Source organism: Heliangelus exortis, chromosome 5 (genome assembly GCF_036169615.1).
Source record: "Heliangelus exortis chromosome 5, bHelExo1.hap1, whole genome shotgun sequence".
Lineage (NCBI taxonomy): Eukaryota > Metazoa > Chordata > Aves > Apodiformes > Trochilidae > Heliangelus > Heliangelus exortis.
In genome coordinates this window covers 38,974,154-38,994,846 of record NC_092426.1, presented here as the reverse complement: position 1 = coordinate 38,994,846, position 20,693 = coordinate 38,974,154, and the positions used below count along the sequence as shown (strand labels likewise).

Sequence of the window (20,693 nt, the reverse complement as noted above, 5' to 3'; positions counted from 1 at the left end):
AGAGTCAAAATAGACTTGTGTTTACATCAGCATCCAAAGTTATCTCTCATACTATAAAATACAGGAACACAGGGAAGAAACAGACCTGCTGGTGTGCTGGGTTAAAAATAAACACAGCTCCTGTTTGGCAGGTTTAGTCTGGCTCCATTCTGACACCAGTGTCACAAATTCTGTGAAGCACTGTAGTTCACTGCAGTGAATCTGCCTCAGAAGATAAGGCTTTTGAAGAGTTTCCCAGTACTGGTAAGAGCTGAGAGAGAAAGTAAGAGCTTTCTGAGTGCATCTGTAATAGACCATAAGTGAACACTTAGGTTCTCAAAGGAACGACAAGAAATGCAGAACTGGGCAGTAGACAGAAAGGTGAAGCTGATAAGCAGGCACTCTGTGAAGGATTAGCTTCATTTATGGTAGGTTCTCCTGGCAGAAAAAGATGAGCAAAGTTGCCTAAGTTCAAGCACAAGTAGGTGATTCCCTGAGCAAAAGGAGATTAATAATGCTGCTAGTAGTCATTGTATGTAAGTCTGGGTAGCAGAAGCTCAGAAAAGTAAAAAGAAGGATTTTTTGTCCTTTTTTGTCCCTCGGAGATTTCCACTCAATGTACCAAGCAGACACCACCCTCAAGATTTTCCAAAGAAACCCAACCCCCTTCATACAATCACAGATTTGCAGGTTGGGCAGGAGCTCAGGAGGTCTCTAATCCAACCTCCTGCTCAGAGCAGGGCCAAGACTAAATTTAAATTGCTCAGAACTTTACCCAGATAGGTCCTGGAAACCTCCAAGGAAGGAGCTTCTACATTGTATCTGGGCAGCCTTATCCACCCCTAATTCTCCTCACAGTGACAAATTGTTTCCTTATACCCAGTCTAAACCTTTGCTGTTCCAAATTATGACCAGTCATCCTCCTGCCATGCACTTATGGAAAGAGTCTGGCTCCATCATCTCAGTTACTTCCTCACCAGTGTAGGCAGATTGCTGCTAGGGCCTCCCAGAGCCTCCTCTCCTCCAGCTGAGCAAGCCCAGCTCCCTCTGGCTACCCCCACGGGACAAGTTCTCCAGCCCCCAGCTATTTTGGTGGCATCCTCTCCATGCACTCAGATTTTTCAAGGTCTTTCTGGCACCAGGCAGTCCAAAACTGGACGCTGTGTTTAAGACACAGTTTTATGATTGTCAAGAAAAGGTGGACAGTCACTTCCCTCTGTTTATCTGCTACCACCCTCCTGTTGCTAGCTGCTAGCTGTCTGTGCTCTGCCCCATGATCCCTGGTTATTCACCACCCACCCCTGTGGGGAGGGGTTGGGATTTGTTCTTGCTGAATATCATGAGGTTTGGGTCAGCCCATTCCTCCGACCTGGCTTGGTCCCTCTGAATGGCAGCCCCAGCAGTTATTAAAATTAGTATTTTTTTTTTTTTTCTGTTTCAAGCACAGAGACCTTTTTAAGGATATATCTATAAACATACCATCATTACTTTTTTGTCACACCCTTCGATGAACAATACAGAGTGCAAATTTTTTAAGGACCAAGTTGATTCATCAGGAATGCCAAGGTTCAGGAAAGGAGAGCAGTTTAGAGAGATGTAATTCTTGCCCCAAAGGAGCACAATCTCTGCAAAAAGTTCATCCATCTTTTCTTTCCACTTCCTTTCTGAACTGAAGAAATCATCCTCAGAAAAAGTTTCATACTAGCATTTTATTGCCAAAATTCCTGGCTTGGTCTAAGAAAAATGCTTGCTGAACAATATCTGGAAAAGTTTGCCCCTCTTTGGAGCAAAAGCACTGGCAGCTTGGTGAGCTATTGTGCACGGTGATGCTCTGCACAGCTCTGTGTAAAAAGAACTTCTCAACACATCTCAAGGTCCCAGATTTGCTGGATTTAGTAAGAAAATGTAAGTGTATTCCTTGCTCCCATGTTGTTGTCATGCAGAGTGAGAACAAAGACAGTGATGTATTATGTTCTAGATCTTTTATCCCCAACAGATTTGGGAGCTGCAAAAAGAGGCTGTTTGTCATCTGCAGGAAGAGAAGATACCAGCTTGACTCTAACACTCCAGCAGAAGTTTGTGGTGCTGGCAGCTGGGAAAAAAATCCACAGGAAAATAAACCAATCCTGTCTAATTGTAAGCTGAGCACAATGATGCCTGAGTCACTGCAACCCAGTTAATGTGAAGGCAAGGGCAGGCTACTTTGGGAAGCAGCTGCCCAAGCAGAAAGGCCATTGAAACGAGGCAGGACAGGGCCAGGTTTAACATGGCCACTGCACACTTTGAACACACTGTCCTAGCAGGTGGCACCAGATGGCACTGTTACACAGAAGCTTCTCTTCCATAGGGTCTGCTCGCAGATAGAAGTTGTGTTTAAGCTATAGAGGTACCACCTATGCTGGTCAGGGATTCCCTAGCTCCTTACTGCAGCCCATAATAGAGCTGGTGCCAGCACATACTGTTTCCACTCCAGTAAGAGGATAAATGGCACTGGCATAAAGCACTTCATATGAGCAAAGCTTCATTCACACTGGATGCATACGGAATTAGGGGAAGCACAAGACTCCTAACAACAGGTCTCTCAGAAAAGAGCAGAAATGGTCTGTCAGCAAGACCAAACCCTCAGTCCTGGAGTGACAAGGCATTGGAAGGACTGACTGAGCATCGCGGGGCTTCGCTGCCTCCCATAGGGCCCGAGGAGAGTCAGTCCTTGAGGCTCAGCGGTATCTTAGAAATTAGGAGCTGGCAAGATTTCTGAGAGATGGAACTGCCTGCACAATCTCTTTCCCAGACCTGTCTCCACACACCAATTGCCGTGCACTTAACATTTATGCAAATTCTGCATCTCTTAGAATTTGCATAGCAAAGCAGAAGTGGATTCAACGGGTGTCTAATGGTACAGCCCTCCTCTCCCAGGTTTCCTCATTAGTGCCATGGTGCTGGCATCCCCCCTGCTCCCGTTGCACGGGGTACAGTCTTCAGAGACGCTGACACCGGGAATGCAGGAGGTGCTGGTGTTGTGACAGAAGAACAACAAGACATGGCTAAATCTCTCTCCTCAGAGCAGTCACCCTGCCCCACGGCTGCAGCTGCCCTGCTGCCCAGCATCACCCCAAGGCACCTCTGTGGTGGGGCCCGTCCCCCTTCTGTCTCAGGGCCGGGTCCTCCCTGGCAGAGCAGCTGCAGGATTCGCAGCATAAATTCCCACAGAAAGCTCGGGCGGGACAGCAAAGAGGCTGTGAGTGCTGCTCCGGGAACGCTGCTGGACCGGGGACTCGCATGAGTCCTCGGAGAGGCTGAGCAGTGTCCCCAGAGGTGAACAATGCCCCTTTGGTTTCTTGGGGCTGGCAACACACTTTCTTCCCGAGTCACTCTCCCTCTTCACTCTCCTCTCCAAAGTAAATCAGCCCAGCCTTAAAGCCAAGCGGGTGATGCTTCCCTTTCCAAATGCCAATCTGAGAAAAAGTTACAAAGCCCAGGAGAGCGGAGGCGTTGATCCCAAAGGTCTCCCGGTGACCCCCGGCCGTGCCTCCAGCGCTGCCCGAGCTGAGCCACGGCAGGTTGTACACCCCTAGCTGGCACCCCGCGTGTCTCCCCACCCAGCACCCTCAAAAAAAGCCCCGTGTAAGCAAAATCTCTGATTCCCCAGCGGGGTGTCCTCAGGGTGCCCGTGGCAGGACGGTTGTACCTGCGCCCCCGGGACACCCCGCGCCCAGGGACAGACCCTCAGGGCTGCGGAGATCGCACCGGCATGTCTCGTCCCCGCTGCCGGTGCTGCGGCCGTCGGCCCGGGGCCGTCGTGGGGAGACGGAGAAGGGGTGGGGGGGGGGAGGGAAGGAGGGCTACCGGTGGTCCCTTACCACATTGCTGAGGAAGTCCGCCTCGCTAAAGTCGCCGAGATCGAGGAAGCCGGTGCCGGCGGCGGGGAAGAGCCGCTCGGTGGGGAAGGGCTCCAGGATACTGTCCATGGTGCCCGCGGAGCGGGGGCTCGGCCGCCCCCGGGCTCAGAGCGGCGACACGATCCTCCCCGCCCCCCGGTGGCGGCGGCCCATGGGGCGGCGGGGAGCGGCGGGGCGCGGAGCGGAGGGAGCCGCCGGCTGGGACGGGAGCGGCGCCGCCCGCTCGGGCTCGGGGCAGCTGTCAGTGCCCGCTGCCGAGGGGCCGGACCCGGCGCGCCCCCGCCCGCGCACCGGGAGCCGGCGGGGTGGGACTTCCCTCGCCCACACCCCTTCGGGCGAGGGAAGCTGCGCTGCTCCGGGCCTGCCGAGGGGGCGCGGGGTGAGGCCGATCCCGGCAGAGCCGCTTCGGTTCGAGGAACCGAACAAACCTTTCCTTCAGCAGCCCCGGAGCCATCGCTGCCGGTGCGAAAGGCGGTGGCAGCCTCCGGCGGCCCCGCTGCATCCCCCGGGAGAAATGGATCTTCCGAGGGGTCAGTGCCCCACGAAGAGCCGAGGCGGCAGGGAGGTTTCCTTGCCTCTGCTCTCCTTAATGGGCTTGCTCTCCCCAGGTAGGCCTGGCTGCAGCAGCCCGTGTGGCTGCTCTGTAATTAAAGAGTTTGGCACCATTAAAGAGCTTCAGCAAGATTAGATGGCTTCAGATAAATAGGATTATGGATCTCTGTCCTCTCTGATCCTCACTCCAACCAGCACCTCGGAAAACCACTTACAATAATGCTCTTGAAGAAGCCCTATTTTATTAATCTGTCCCTGCTTTCTTGGCTCCACAGGGAAAGGACAAGCGTCCCAGCATCCAACAGTGCCCTTTTTGGTACAGGCATGGTATATGGGGAGTGAGAAAAAGACAGTGGTGCATCTCTCCTGGAAGAAACCTAGCTGAAAGGTGCCAGCAAGGAGACTCATGGTGAAGAAGTTCAGGTCTGAGGCTATCTGGAGCCTGTTCTTGAACCAGATGCTGGCCTTCCATCTACACAAACATCACAGGCTCTTCTCTGTGCTTCCCACAGGGCTCAGAAGTACAGCACAACCCAAGGCACTCCTTGGCCACTCATTGCACAAGCAGCCACGTGCTACCTCCAGCACACAAAAGCCTTTATACTTTCACAGACAATTGACTCTTTCAGTTACATTTACTTGTACCTTACATTTCAGTCAAGTGTAAAAAGCCTCTAAGGTTAAAGACTCAGAGACATAAACTCAGCCTGGACGGAGTTCTGCTGAGAAAATAATGCTGTTCCTCCTTCCTTAATGGTAAAGAAATCTCTTTGTCAGTGTGGGTGTAAAGGGGGGAACACAGAAGCTTTTGCCACTAGAAAACGTCCATATCCTTCAGCAAGGAGTAAACCTCTATTTTCAGGCATCATATTTCCTTTGATAACCCAGTCAGCAGGGTTCTTAGCTGTGAGGGACAGAAGGATGGAGCCCTGCAATATTCATAGAGTGACAACCCAGGGTCATGGAGCATGGACTGAGCTGCAGCAGGGGCAGCTTCACCAAACACAGATATTGCTTCCCTAACTTCGGAGACCCACTGATGAAACCAAGAGTTTCTGGTTCAGTACCTCACACAAGTTAACACAAGGAAGCCTCTACTAAGGACACTTGCTGTATTTATCCTCAGTGCCAGGTTGAGGAAGCTGAGATGGTGTCAGCTCCAGTGACTGTTTGCACAGCATAGGTGGCAGTGTTATCAAAAAAGGTCAAGTAGAGTAAACCTCACTTGTCTGTCTGCACTCTGAAAGAAAAATGCTTCTGCACATTGATAGGGATTGTGAAGTCTATTCAGAAGGTTAAAATACCTAAAAAACAAAACAAAACTGCTTGCTCTAAAACTCTGCTTCTGTTTAACACTTCTGGTAGTGAACATAGTTGCCATAGATGCAGCTCTCCTAACTATTGCTGCTGCCCCTCTGCAGGCAAGGAAATATTACCACAAACCTCTCCTTTATAGTATCCCATGGCAAAGCTGCTCTATCCCATCTCAGAAAGCTCTGGCAGGCACTCCCATCAGCAGTACTTGGGTAGAGCTTTGAAATGGACACTTTCCCCACATGAGACATGGGTTCAGCCATTAAAGATGCACTTCTGACTGAGAAAACTTTAGAGTGAGTAGGAAAACCCACTTAAGAGCAAGAAGGTGCCTGGGAAGTGGCAATGCCAGGTTCTGCAGCCACCTCTTGGCACCCAGACACATCTCTCCTCTGATCAGGAGGTAAGGGTGGGAATGGGACTTTCAGCCCAGTTCACAGAAAAGGCACTGAAGTCCTCAGCCAGTCCCTTAGGACTCAGGCATTGAGTAAAGGCACAAGTAGTTAGATACACACACAAGTATATCTAACACTTGGGCTGGGATTTCTTTATTTAGGATTTGGGGAAATTATTCAAAGCCCATGAAGAAGTCCAGGTAGAAGGGGAGGAATCCAGCAAAAAGTAACTTCTGAGGAAAGACTTGCAGATGGTGGAGCCTTTTTCTGCCCTCTGCTCTACAGCCCTGCTTCATCCAGGAGATCCATCTCCTTTTTCATTTCCTTCCAGCAGCTGGTTTAAACTCTCTCACACATACTTCTCCCTCCAGCCAGCTTCAGCTGCTTCTGATTTCCTCCTTTCTCTTGGGTGCTGTCTCCCAGCCAGGTAACCAGCACACCTGGTCCCACTACCAATGAGCAGCAACGGGGCAGGGAGGGGAACCAGCAAGGGAATCACTCCCTGCTAAAACCAGCAAAAGGAGGGGAGACCTGTGAAATCTTCATAAATCTGCTGCCACACCTGAAAGAGGGAACAATTTGTATTGCTCAAGTTGCTTTGCATGCAGCTCCCCAGAACTGGTGCTGCATTAAAATAAATTAAGCACAGATGTTTCATTGGTAACCACTAAGTACAGACAGGTGTGAGCCATGCTGGAGCACCAGAGCAAGGTGCAGAGATGTGCATGGGATGAAGGAATGTCTGCTAGGAGTGAGTCCCTCTTGCTGGGGAAGTAGAGGAGAAAGTGAAGAGCATATTAATTGCATGTTTGCATATGGCAAGGATCCCTGAATGCTGTGGTTTCAATGAGCACCCTAACGCTTTGTGGGGAATGAAAAGGAAGCCACAGAGCTCAGTGCTGCAATTATTATTATTTCTGGGGTGAACTTAGGGCCCTTGGATACATTTAAATTGGGCTTGCAAACAAGAAGTGAGTGACAGGCAGGGAATGCAAGACCTGTGGAAAGGAAAGCCTTGAATACAAGACACCAGACTCTAGAAGTGTCCTTCTATAGAACCCCTTCAGCCTCCTGAGAAGGTGCTTGAGCTGCCTGTGGCAGAATTAGGTGCGTCAGAAAGTGAAGCCCCGAAACAGTGAATGGGTACTATTACAAAAGATGAGACTTGAAAGCACTTTGTAACTAAGTAACTGATAAAGCAGGAAATAATCACCTAGTACATCCTTCACTCCTTCATGGTAGGCTAAAAATATTTCTTTGCCCTTTTGTATGCGATCTGCACTCCCTGTTCTATACCTCAGAAAGAGCAGAGATTCTGCATTTTATTTATTTTGCCTGGGAGTCTCCTTGGAGAATCAGACAGCTTTGAATGTGAAGTGAATGAAGAGTAACTTTAGTATGAGTGCATCTCCTCCTAGCTCTTTGTTAGCATTTGAGGACATTGTAAGTAACTCACCTGTAGGAAATTTAGGTGAATGGGAAGCTACAGAACCCCCTCTGTGAGGGTGGCTGCCTCTGCTTCCTATGCATTTATTTTTATTTACTGTAACAGGCTTCTGGGTGCATGGATACCAGGCCAGCTTGTAAAAGGGACCCAGGCAGCCTTCATGAGACTGCGGACAACCTGAAGAGTCATTCTGAAGGGGCTGTACTGCCTCAGTTCTCTTAACTACTTCTTACGTCTCCAACTTTTCCCCAGGAAGGATGGTTGTAGCTGCACACTCTGTTTGATTGAATTTTACTACATGAAGATACCTTGCATCTAGGAGTAGGAAGCAGATGACTTGGGTGCAGTAGGGAGCTGAAAAGCCACTGGAACAGGAAAAGCCAAGTCAGGGCAAGGGCCCTGCAACAGCTCCACTTTGACACACTGCATGCACAATACAGAGTCAACTCCTGAAGCCCAGGTACCCACATGACAACTAGGGGGAAATCCCTGCTGATTTGTGCTCCTTGTCCCTTCCAACATCATGAAGAAGCCAGACATTCACATCTGGGCTATGTCCAGCAGGATCTGCCCCAGCTGGAGCCAAGGAGATCTAATGCAGGCAGGCTCGGGGAGTGGAGGGATGGCATTCCCTGCCCTGCCAAGGGTTAAAAGCAAGGTTGTGATCCACAAGCAGTCCTGCCCAGGAGAAAAGCACAACCCAGCAATTCAGGCATGTCTCACCCCCTCAAATGACATTGTTTCAGAACTGTCTGCCTCGCCCCTCACTGGTAATTACAGACTTCAACCATGAGGGAGAGAGACACGGTGGAAGAAACCTTCATTACAGACTTATCTCCTACAGCAAAAGCAGCCCCAATGTAATGTCTGGGGCATGTTGCCAGAACCAGCCTCCAAAGCAAAGTGCTTGAATTTAGGATTAAAAAAAAAGAAGTGGAAGAAGTGCTAAGTGATTTGGGAAGATCAGAAGCCCACCATGTTGGCTGCTGTACAATGCTGGGTGTGGGGAGCACTTTGGAGGAACTGGAAAGCCACTCTGGTTTCAAACAGTGTGGTTTGCATCTTATATTATTCCTTCCTTCCTCCTTCTTGACATGCTTGTGACCTCTGGTGTCTGTGTGTCCCTTTGTCACCCCTGACATACACCAGTGGGCTGGGAAGGGATGGTTTCCCTAGGCTTCCTAGCTTGATATTCCACAAAGGGCCAGATAAAGCTGGAGGTGTCCTTGGCTGACCCCCTCCCCTTTGCAGACCTAATTATGATACAGTCTAAAGAATATCCTGCTTGTATCCAAAGCTGGGGGGTCCTTCTCCCCTTGTCTACATCATAGAGGCCCAAACTTTGGAGTTCTGTTAGAAGGGACACAGAAAGAATGCACAGGATGGTTTTTCTTCCCCCGTTGTAGCTCAGGACCTTTTCCCACTGCTGGGACCATCTCTCAGGGTTGGCGTTGACCTGCCTAGAGGTGGCTGATACCTCCTCTGGAAAACCCATCTCCTCCTCGATGCTTTCTTCCCCATCCCAACTTTTTGGATGCAAGCAATGTAGATCCCACCTAAGTTGCTCCTCTTAGCTCTAAATACTCACGTGTAGAAAACTCAGAACCACTATCATGGGATGGTTTAGATCAGTGTTTGGGGGAGAGCTCACTGCTGTGACAGAGTTTTCCTGCAGAGCCCATTTTTGCTGCTGCTGCTAACACCTGTTCTTCCAGGACCTGGGGTCTGACACCACATTAGAAAGATCCTGTAAACCCAGAGGTCTTGTCCCCAGGCAGCTAATGACAGGGACAGGAGAGGACTGAGAAGGGCAAAGCATTCAATCAGATAGCTATTAAGATGTGTCTGGGGAACTGCCTGAATTTTAATTGTTCTTTCCTCCTCCGTGAGTGAGCACAGGAAAAAAATTTACCTTCTGGCCTTTCCATTTGGGCATGTTGACATTTCTAGGCAGCATTTGCCTCTGATGGAGAGGTTTGACGTCAGGTGGGCTGATTAAAGCTTGCAGTGCCTCTGACTCATGTGGCTACAGCATGCACAAGGGGATTTGTAGCATGTCTCTTCCTAGCACTCGTTATAGTTGAATTTAAATAAATAAAGCTAAGCTCAATTCACAACTTCAGGGGGGATGCAGCTTGGCTCAGGATCAAATATGCATTGCCATGGGAACAGATGCTCTCAGGCACAGGCAGAAACGTCACACTCTGGGCTAAGAACTCCCCTGCCCAGCTCTCCCTGCCAAAGAGGCATGGTGGAGCTGGTACTGGTAGCAGGAATGCAGTGTGGAGCTGGCACTACCTGTGCCACTTGGGCATGCAGCTGCTTTTGGGAGCAGCCCAAGGTTGGCCTTGCTGCTCTCCCAGCTTCAGGAGAGCCAGCCACCCTCCCACTGAGCAAGGACCACTTGGAGGGAAGCCCTGGCTAGTAGGTTTTGCAGAACTCCCTGCTTGACCAGCATTTCCAGACTGGAAAGCCCTAGTGTGGCTTTTTCAACCTGCAGAAAGAAAGAGGGGGACTTCCTGGGTCAACAAATCTCATACAGATGCAGCCAGATGTATAATGCCACCTTCTTTATGCACTGATCAAGCTTCAGATTACAGAGCTAAAAATTATCAGCTGCCTCCCAGAAGCCCCACTGAGCAAACCCCTCACACTTGAGAGAATCATGCCCAGCAGGGACACAGATTCAGAGAGATGTGATTTCTCCAGCTGACTAGGGGTAGGTTAGACTCAGCCAGGCAAGGCAAGGCAGGGCAATAGAGTCCCTTACTCCTCTGTCCCAGTCCCTGTTTCCTTGGCATGATGAGTATGGAAGCTTTGGTGTTGCCATGTCCTGTACAGCTCTTGATTCATCGAGAGCTTGAGTATGACAGCAGCCAAAACCATGAGGCATGAAACATGCCCCAAGGCAGCAGTGCTAAGGAAAAGGCTCCTTGAAGTGCTCAAGAACTCCCTGCCTGTGGCACTCTGCCTGTGCATCTCTGACATCCACTGATTCACAGCAGAAATGAGAGGTTCTGGTTTGTGTGGTAAATGGGCCTATCAGCATTGCCAGATTTGTCCTCCTCCAGGCATCTCAAGACTTCTAATGGTTTACTTAAACCCTGAGCTCCTGGGAACATGGGAGGTTCTCACCTGCCCTGCTTTTTTCTTAGATGGCTTTTTTCTTAGGTGGTTCTTAGATAATGCAATCATTATCTACAGCACAGGCAACAAACCTAAAAAAGCCCTAATTTGCTTATTTCGATCCTATTATTCTTAGACCGCTCCTATTGACCGAGTTCTGAATTATGGTTTTCATTTTGGATTTTAGGGGAACACAAAGCATGCCAGAGGAAGGGGCAGAAATCAGCTTCAGCCAAGAATCCAGTCCTCTCACACAGATCACTAGAACTGGGGAATGGTTTCTGGGTTAATCCTCATATTGTACATTTAATGCTTCCCTAGCTGAGGTGCCAAGTTATTTTTCTATTACAGCTGATTTGAAATTAACCTTACTTCCTACAGTCATTGTGCCCTGCCACATCAGAGAATTTCATAGCACGAGAGGAGTCTGAACATGTGAAATGTTTTTATGACTGCGTAGTGTGAGCCACATTTCCATGACAAATCACTGAAATCTGAGAAATCTAATTTACAATACAAATTCCTTTCTTTTGTGCCTCTTTTCCAACTCAAATTCAAGTCAGAATCTCTCCAAATTCTGCAGTGACTCTAATCTAGAAAAACTGTGGGTGTAAGATGGTTGAAAAGCAATTGCATGAAGTCTCTAGGGCTGGTCCACAATGACTCCAAACCCTAAATTGCTCATCCCTTGAGCATGGTTTAAGACTGCAATGGATCCTGGTGGAGCTGTGTAACCAGCACTTAAATAAAGGGGAGGCAGCAAGCCCTCTGAATCAGTGGCATCTGTTCTGGGAAGGGCTGACCCAAAGACAGCCACAGCAAGAAGGTACTGAAACCCACTGTCTCCTCCTTGAAAGAGAATTGAAGGTCACAAACTAAAGACCCCTGTAACCAGCACTTGGCCTCTGATTAAAAATAAATCCAGTTCATGCACAGACAGTGGTTTGAGAAGGGGAATACTGAACTGTGGTGAAAGCTTGGAGATCTGGTGGCTGTGCATCTTGAAATGGAAACACAAGTGGCAGCACTTCAGGTACAGCTCTATATCCCTTATATCAATGCTCCCTCCTCTTACACCTAAATTCTTTCACAGTAGAACTGATTTTTATGGTGCTAAGGAACAACAGATGTGAAAGACTGTTCAGTGTCCCATCCATGCCATCTCTGGAGCCAGGAAAATCATGGTCCTCTGTGGCTGGTACAAGAACCAGCATCATTATTCCCAAAAGATGGGGGGAGTCCACTGTCTCTCACCAAAATGATAAAAAACCTCAGCACTGTGATGAGGTCCTCCTACCCTCTGTATTGGGCTCTCAGGACTGGCAGACAGAGTTATTTGAGCACTTACAAGGCTCTTTTCTTCATTTCAAATACACTAGAGGAAATACTGGCAAAATACATTATATGATTGGTCCATATAACTTACTGCTGTCAGTTATAACTGAGAAGAAATGGTGAGGAAAGGATCTGACATCTGCAGTGGTGAAAACACCCTCCATTATACTACACAAGGAAAGGGCATGGCTTGGTTCACATAGCCCTGTGAACTTTTGAAGAAGTTTGAAGAAGATAGGTTTTTGTAAAATGCCTAAAGCAGGGGGTTGAAAATAGACAATTGTTAAAAAAACCTCAGAATCCCAAACACCAGACCAAACCAGTAATGTTCCTCACGAGCAGGTTAATATATAAATAATACTTCACATCCTATCTGTATTTCTGCAGAGGATGATTAAATTCCCAGGAAGCAGCCAGTGCTGGCTCCCAGCAGAAGCCCAGCTCCCAACCAAAGGAGGCTGTGACCCAGCCAGCAGTTCTTCTGCTCCCATCAGGCAGAAAATCTTGCAATATCCTACTCAAATATTAGTTGTGGTGCCAGTGAGTAGTTTTGCCTGGTCTTTTGCTGTCTGATCAGTCCCATGTAAGTCACTCTTCCTTCACTGCAGGCTGCCATCCTCTCCTCCTTTACCAGATACCCAGTGGATTATTTTTGTCTCAGATCACACAGTCCCAATGTTACAATTACACACTGACCTCAAAGACTTGCTTTTAAAATTACCCTTCTTTAGCAAACCCTCTGTCTAGCGGGTTGGGTGCTTTCTTAATTTATATTTATATTTAATGGTTAAATAGTGGGTGTGGTTGAGGAAAGAGGAAAAGAAGAAGCAGACAGAGTGAGCTGTAGGGGGAAGGGTTGTGAAGGTCACAAGTGGCCCTCTCTGGACAGGAAAATCCATGTGCTCTGGAAAGGAGGCACTTGGCTTCCTCTCTTTCCTCAGCAGCATCTCCTTCTGGGGGGTCCTTGCTGACAACTGCAACTTCACTCCACAGACAGTGACAGTCCCTTTTCCTCAGAAGTAGACAGGGACTTCTTGCAGCCAGAACCTAAACCCAAAGACCCAGCAAATCTGTGGCCCTTGAAAACAACATGAAAATCGAGACTTTCCTGTAAACCCTCACTGATGATAAATATTTTCTAATCAGAAAAGACAGAAAACTCTGAAATGCTCTGAAGGGCCTAAAGGTGAACAGGCCTAGGACAGCAATAGAGAGACACAACTGCAGAGAATTTCATTCACAGTGAAACCCATGCAGGATAAGTGTCACATACCCATATTGCTGTTCAGTCCCTGTTCCATCAAATCCCTGCAAAACTTCATAGAATGCAAAAAAACCTCTTCTGAAAGAAGTGATGAGCATCTTCTTTGAGGACAGAGAGTAGGAGGGGATAGGAAACCAGTTTGTACTAATGAGGAAAAAAAGAAGGAAGCAACTTACAGGCTGACAGGAGAAACTTCAAACCTGCAGCATCTCACACTCAAGGTACTCACACAACATTTTCAGTTTGCTACAGACAAGGGCTTGCTCTCCATGCTCTAAATTGCTTTACAGCTCAGCTGAAACTGTTTTAAGGCTGATTGGAGCAACAGTAAATTGGCTTCAAGTGATACCAGGAGCTTTGGATGGGCTTCTTGTTAAAGTTGGCCTTTTAACAGTCTTCTGTCAGCTGGCTAGTGGCTGCTTTTCAAGCCACCCAGTCCCTGTGATGGTTTCCTTCATCCTCATCCATGCATATTGCTTCCACTGTTCTGCACATCCTCCCCTAGCCTCTTCTGCACAGTGCTTATGTCCCAGTCCTGACAGGGAGAGCTTTCATTTCTCCTATCCCACCAACAAATAACCAAGTGCTATTCACAGAGGAAACCTGCAAACAGTACCCCAAGCTGCAGTGTTTGAGAAAGCATCTCTCAGCATAAGCCTGAACCCCTGCTCTGTGCCACATGTGGCTCTGGGTGCTAAATCAATTTTATAAGATGGATCTGAACACCATCAGACTGGAAATCATCTCAGCATTTGTGCTGAAGTCAGTGTCCCAGGTGTTTGGGAGGAGATGGCCCTCTTCCCTCCATCCCCCCTGTAGCTCCCCTTGGACACAGTATTTTTTCCCCTTCCCTATGTTCTGCACAGTCCCACTGGGGTGTTGCCTCATGCTGTCACAGAGCTGGCCTCACCCACATCTGCAGTGGTTGTATTTTGTGGCAGGTGAACTGATACTTGGTTTGGGGAAAGTCTTTTTGGTTGATTTTATTAAATACTTTTGAAGTCCCTGAAACTGAAATGGAACTGATGCTCTCTACAGGCTGTTAGCACAGCCCAGGCTGGGGCAGAGAGTAGTATCAGAGTTCCAATTAAGTGATACAGATAAATGGTGGCAAGGGGCATGATGATGATAAGCAGGGCACGTGAGGACTCACCACTTCTCTCATTTGGATTTTAAAAAGCCAAATCCCCTTAGCAACACTTGCTGAGTAGTGTTTGTTTCACTGGTATCAGTCTGCAAGCCACCAGTCAAAGGTATGAATTTCTGAAATAAAAAAGCTCAAACCCAGACCACGATCTTTTAATGAGCTCTAGTAAATTTGCTCCTTTTTGCAGTCCTGGGGTCAATCAATTTGTGACTGCCCAAGGAGAAGCTTAATTGAGCTCAAATAACAGAAGAGGGGTTTCACACCCTTACCCTCCCTCTGTACACATCCTCCCTTACACATCTGGATAAAAGCTTCACTGCAAAGCCTGAAGAGAGCAATTGATTCAAGCAGAGAGTCCCTGAGAGCACGTATGAGCTCCCAAAAAGCATTGCAAACTCTTGCATCATGCAGAGGCAGGAGAAGCTGGAGCAGCTAGGAAGTGAGAAGATCCACTCTGGCAGCTGCTGCCATGGGGATAGAGTGTCACTGGGCACAACAAAAGGTGTTTTTACTGAGGAAATACAGTGCTGCAAGTTATTAATCTTCTAGCAGAAGCAGAAATCCTGGGGCTGCTCTGCTGGGGCTGCTCTTGCAGCAGGAGTGAGCCAGCCATTCAGGACTAGTCTGACAAATCTGGCTTTGGCTGCTCAGCTTTATTAAGGACAGAAGCCCTCGAGGAGTGGGATTCAGAGGCATCACAGAGATTTTTTCCCCTTTCCTAAGCACAAAAGACAGAAGTGGAATGTGGCTGAGGAATGCTTTCCCCTTGGAAGGGTTGTAATAAATCTCCTTGGATGTGATATTTGGTTTATTTTGTGGTAGTCATTCAAAAGGAAAATGCATATTGTGGAGCTTAGCACTCAGCTTATGCTGGCAATGGATCCCTGACAAAGAATGTCCATTGGCAGGGAATTTCCTGACTTTGCAAGTGAGCAAACACTTCTTTTTCAGTTACTCTAAAAGCTGTCTTGCTATATTATATAAAGGGTTGCTGTAAGGCAGACGCTGATTGATCCTCCTCCAGATCCACCAGAAAAAGGAGAAGTAATAATTGGCCTGATTAGCAGAAGGAAAGATTTGTGCTGGGCTCAAGAAAGTGCTTTCTTCCCAGGAAGGTCTCCTGGGTTGCAGGGGGCTGCTGGGCAGGCTGCAGCATCCTAGAAGCATTTTGCACACATCAGGCACTGCTCCTGGGTGACTCCACCTTGGAAAAGAGGGGGGGGGGGAGTTTCAGTTCCTGAAGTCCCTGCCAGCCCTCTGGTGATGATTACTGTATCATTATTATTTAACAGTAGGAGCTCCACCTTTGGAATAGGCACTTAAGGAGGGTTCTCCCTGCCCTGAAGGTAACTGGTCCTAGGGACGGGTTAGGAGGCAGAGGTCAGGGAAGAAGAAACCAGGAGGGAACTGATATGTAGATGGGCTTGATTTACTGAAGAAGCAAAGAAAAAACCCAAAAGTTATGGTGGACCTTCCACTGAGCAAGATGAGAGCCTGAAAGGTAGGCAGGGAGGAGGAAAGGGATTATTTCTGGGGTCTCATGTCTACAAGTGAACTCTTTGGGAAGGTCATGATGGAGCCCAGTCAGGTGTCAGTAAACCAGGATAAAAGAGGAGCTGGTGGAAGAGAAGCAGCCTGCATGGAGCCATCCACAGCTAACTGCAGCAGCTCTGCCCTTAAGGGAATCACCACAGTGGAAAGTAGAAGAGGGAACAGAGGCAGCAGAATGTCTGGGCAGAGGTGTTCACACACTGGGGGACCCTAATGTGAGCCCCAGAAACTGGAAAAAGCAGCTGGTGGAGGCCAGATCTCAGGCAGGTCAGCCACAGAAGCCATCATCTCATCATTCCCTTCATGCTCCAGAAATGCAACTTTGCTCACTCCATCAGGTTCCTGGGAATTCCCCTTTCTCAGGCACTTCTGAAATATTGCAAGATACCATTAACGAAGAGGTGTTTGTTAAGATTTTAATTTCCTAGAAGTGTGTGTTGGCAGCCTGCAGTTGAAGGGCTAAGGCCCCCACAGTAGATTTTAAGAGTCTTTCAGGTCACTGCCTTCCATCATCACCTGCTGGAAATCTCATGTTTTTAGTGTTTCCTGTCCTGTCAGGGAACAAGAATGTATCTTCTGTTCTGCTCCCCTTGTTTTCACACAGAGAGGAGGTGCCCAGGCAAAGTAAGTGACCTTATCAAGAAGTTAGCAGCCTTGGGTTATTAGCAAAGGTAACTAAGGACTTTGCTGCTGTTATCATTACTGTTGACTTTACATTTATAGACAGCTGCAAATTTACACAGTGCTTAATTAACACAGTTTCCTGGACTACAACTGGTGACAAGAGAATTGGGAGCCTTTAAAAAAAAAAAAACAAACAACACCACAAACTTTTTCCTAAATAATTACATGATATTTCTGTATTATTTTTTTCCACTACAACAATAGGCTGAAGGTGAGAGGTGTTGCTACCACACTCCTGTGCAGTCACACACATGAGAGCAAACCAATCTAACATCCTCCCAGACAGAACTGCAGTTTCATACCACTTATCCCACTGATGTAACCCAAAGTTTTGGACAGACAAGTTCAAAATTTGTAGCGTACCAGTGAGTCAACACAAGGCCTGGGTTCTATTCCTGCTGTGCCACCTAAAATTCCACCCCCGTTTGCCAAAGATGCAGCATTTTCCTCCTGCAAGAGAGGGGGTGTGAGTCTCTGACTGGGATGAAACACAGGGTATCACTGCCTGAGGCATCTGCTCACACAGGAAAGTTCTGTAATATAAGACAGGCAAGTGAATTCCCTTAGGGCACGGCTCCATTATTAGCATAAATATTGTGACTGTGGACAAATTATCTGCTCATTAGCTTAAAAATTAAAAACTTTTGGCTTAAATCTCTGTGGGTGTTTGAAGGACTTTGTCCCCTTTTAAAGGGGCCACTGAGAGCAGAGCTGATGTCTCCTGTGCCCCCACCATGTATCCAACAGTTTCACTTAATGCAAGACTGTGGCAGAAAGACTCAAAAAAGAAGAGCAACTAACCATGGGGTCAGGGAGGATGGAAGATGCAAAGCAAGAGTGGAAGTCATGAAGCCTTGAAGAAAGGGAAAGGAGCACATGCTGAGTTCAAGTAACTTCCAAAGAATTTAGAGAGGCAGCTTCCTGGATCCATTTCATCCATTCTGGATGATCTGAGTCATCACTCATTGGTGCTCAAGGGGACTACAGAGAGCAGCAAGGTTAAGTCCACTGTTTGGGAAGCACTCAGGTAGTGGAGACAGATAACTGAAGGTGATATTTTGAGGGAGGGGGGGGCAGGGAAAGCAAGCATAAAATACAGAGATGACAGATGCCAAGGCTGTGCCACAGCAGAAATTCTGAAAGGAAAACCCTCAAGAGACATTCTCCCTGGAGGTGGGAATATCCTCCAGGAGTTTGGGTCCTCTGGAGCAAGTTCTGTCTTCAGCTCCTCACAAGGAGTTAAGGTTCTGCCACTCTTCCCTCACTGCTTTTGGTCTAGAGATCTGATCTGGCTGTGAACTGAGGAGTACAGCTCATGCAGTTTACCTTGGCTGGCTGTGAATGTCCTATGGGTGGCTACAGGGTATGGGTGAGTGTGCCCAGGCCCTTTCTGCACAGCTTCTCCATATCTTTCAGAGACTGGGGTGGAGGAATGTCCCAGAGCAAGCTAGTTCTGAGCTGTACCCAAAGGAAGCCAGGCTGCACTCAGGGAAAACTGGGATCCTCAGTGAATGGTTGGGTGAAACTCCCTGGGCTCTAACAGATGGGAAGAAGCAGAGACCTCAGCTTCTGGTAAGTTCACCTGAGGATATCTCCTTACATCCTGACATATTCCCTGACACTGCTTTCATGTGCCACAGGGTCACCCTGGTTTGTATTTTTTTGAGTCCTGGGCAGGTGTGGGTTTGGCATATTTTTTTGTCTGCCTCTTCCACCAGACTATCTCAAAATACCTGACATGGCTTGAACAATTTCAAGGTCCCAACATAGTGTTTTCTCACTGAGTATTGCTTCGAGTGAGAAGAAACAAGAAGGAGGTTTGAAGCCCTTACCTCAGGCACACCCTAAGAATAGCTTGCAAGGACATCCACCCAGGTATCTTCCTGAACCTCTTGTTGTGGAGGCTAAAGGCATTCTGTTCAGTTTTACTTCCTGATCACATAAGGAATTAGACATTGTTCTAAATATTATTTTTCCTCTGTATGCTACTGCAGATCTTAGGAAAATAACTGTGTGGGCTAAATCAGGGTGGTTCTGCTGTGTGCAATGTTATTGCAGAGTCCTTGCCAGTGCTCTCCACAGAACATTTCAGCTTCATTTTAACCCACCACTGCTCCTGTACATCTCAATGCATCTGCCAGGAACATACAATGTGATTCAGTTTGATCCTGGGAGTTTTTGTACATAGGTCAATACATATCAGAGTCTGAATATACACGTTATTTTCAGCCCATCTGTGACATCCAATTCCACCCACCAGGCTTGCAGAGATATATAAATCATGTAGATGTCTAAAATAACAGGCCCTGAGGAAACATCTGTCACCTCCAAAAGCTTGTGAGGGAGGTGGATGAAGCATTCAGCTCAGCAACTTACTGGATTTTCTTTTAGCTCCAGGAGCACAGAGAGCAGCAAGTCTTTCTGACACAGCCCAGATGCCTTTGCAGTTGGATTCTCACATTGCCTTCACACTGTGTTTGGCCTCTGAAGGTAACACATGCAATAGAGAGATGCTCAGCAATCTGGATGACATTTGCCTGACCTCACCTTTATCTTGGAAAGGAGTGTATTGCTTCAATTCCTTTTTGTTTCTGGATTCTTTCCAAAAATGTCAGCAAGGTGTTTGGCCCTTTGCACCCAAAGGGATGCAGAACTGTGTGCTGGAACCTACTGATGGCTGCTCTAGTCCTGAATCCTGCCACCTCCTGTGCTGGTGAAGCACATGGGACAGAGCCTTGCATATCCTAGAGCTATCAACCTTTTTTACACAAAATACCTCAGTGAGGAGAGCCAAGAAGTTTAATTTTCACTATCTCCTTCCTCACCTTTGAAGTCATCTAGTTCTCTCTCTTGGACCCCATCTCCACTCATTATTTGCAGCCCTTCCAAGCAGAGAAAACAATGGAGCAGTGGAAGGAGAAAAAACAGGAAAATTACACTGCATGGACTGCTACTTAGAAAGCAAACTACGGCAATTTGTGAAGCATGGAGGCTTTAGAAGAAGGAAAGCAGAAGACTGATGGTGCTCTCCTTGTGCTGGCAGAGGCAACCAGCGGACAGGAACGAGGGACAGGACCGGGGCGCAGGCTCAGTCACCAGGGCTGGGGAATGCTGGATCCATCTTGGCTTCCCGCTCTCGCCTACATCTGCCCAGACACCTGTTCTCCCTGCCCCAGGGCTGCAAATCGGGCAGCGGGCACACCCGGGCCCCTCCCACCACTTTACGGGCCAAATTATTTGCCTCACGGTGGGTGCCAGCGCTGCAGAGCGCGGGCGCTTCGCGGCGCAGCTCCCGGCTCAGAAGCTCCGTGACAAAAAACCCCGTGACAAAAGCCCGCTTCGCCCCAGCCTCAGAGCACCGCCGGCACCCTTCCCTTCCCCTCTCCTCCCCGCCACGCCAGCCAGGGGGCCCCGGCGGCCCCTCTGCAGCCGCAGCCCTTTCCCTCAGCCCCGGCTCCACCAGCCGCGCCCCCTCAGAGCCGCCATCACCCCACGCTCCGCCCCGTCCCCGCGCTCCCTGGTGATGGCGCAACCCCGGCGCTGCCCTCTGGTGGCGGGCGGCCGCTCCTGGACTGCCCGTGTCCGTGTCCGTGTCCGTGTCCGTGTCCGTGTCCGTGTCCGTGTCCGTGCCCGCGTAGCCAAACCACTTTGCCAAGTGTCTCGGTAAATAAACCCGTGCGCAGGACCCCCTGTCCTGCCTGTAACAAGAAAAGCTAAGCGTTCCCTCTTCCATTTGATTTCACGCCCGCAAACAACATCGGCGACTTTTGACTTGCTCTTTGTTATTCGCTGTTTGTTTTGGTTTTATTTTCGAAAGTTGTCGCAATTTATACTGCAGACTGATGGGGTTTTTAACATCATTTTATCCCGCACCCAGAAGGCCCCGCGCAGCACCGGCAGCCAAGGCGCCGCCCGTACCCCGGACGGCCGCCAGGGGGCGCTATCCCCGCGGCCAGGGCGGAGATGGGCGGAGCCTCGGCCGCCGCCATGAGCCGCGGCC

At 48.6% G+C, this 20,693-nt stretch overlaps 1 protein-coding gene across 4 annotated transcripts in view; it reads right to left on the bottom strand.

Moving 5' to 3' along the window:
* Positions 1-20,177, bottom strand: part of CREB3L1 (cAMP responsive element binding protein 3 like 1) — a 61,838-nt gene extending 41,661 nt beyond the window's left edge. For 2 of the 4 annotated variants that reach the window (XM_071744800.1, XM_071744801.1), the window contains exon 1: positions 3,840-4,154. In XM_071744800.1, coding sequence (XP_071600901.1) covers positions 3,840-3,947 — 108 coding nt within the window. In that variant the 5' untranslated portion in view covers positions 3,948-4,154. Of the gene's footprint in view, positions 1-3,839; positions 4,157-19,069; positions 19,176-19,518 lie in introns of those variants that run through there. The other 2 variants (XM_071744803.1, XM_071744802.1) reach the window with 2 other exon arrangements.
* Between the last annotated feature and the right edge of the window lie 516 nt (positions 20,178-20,693).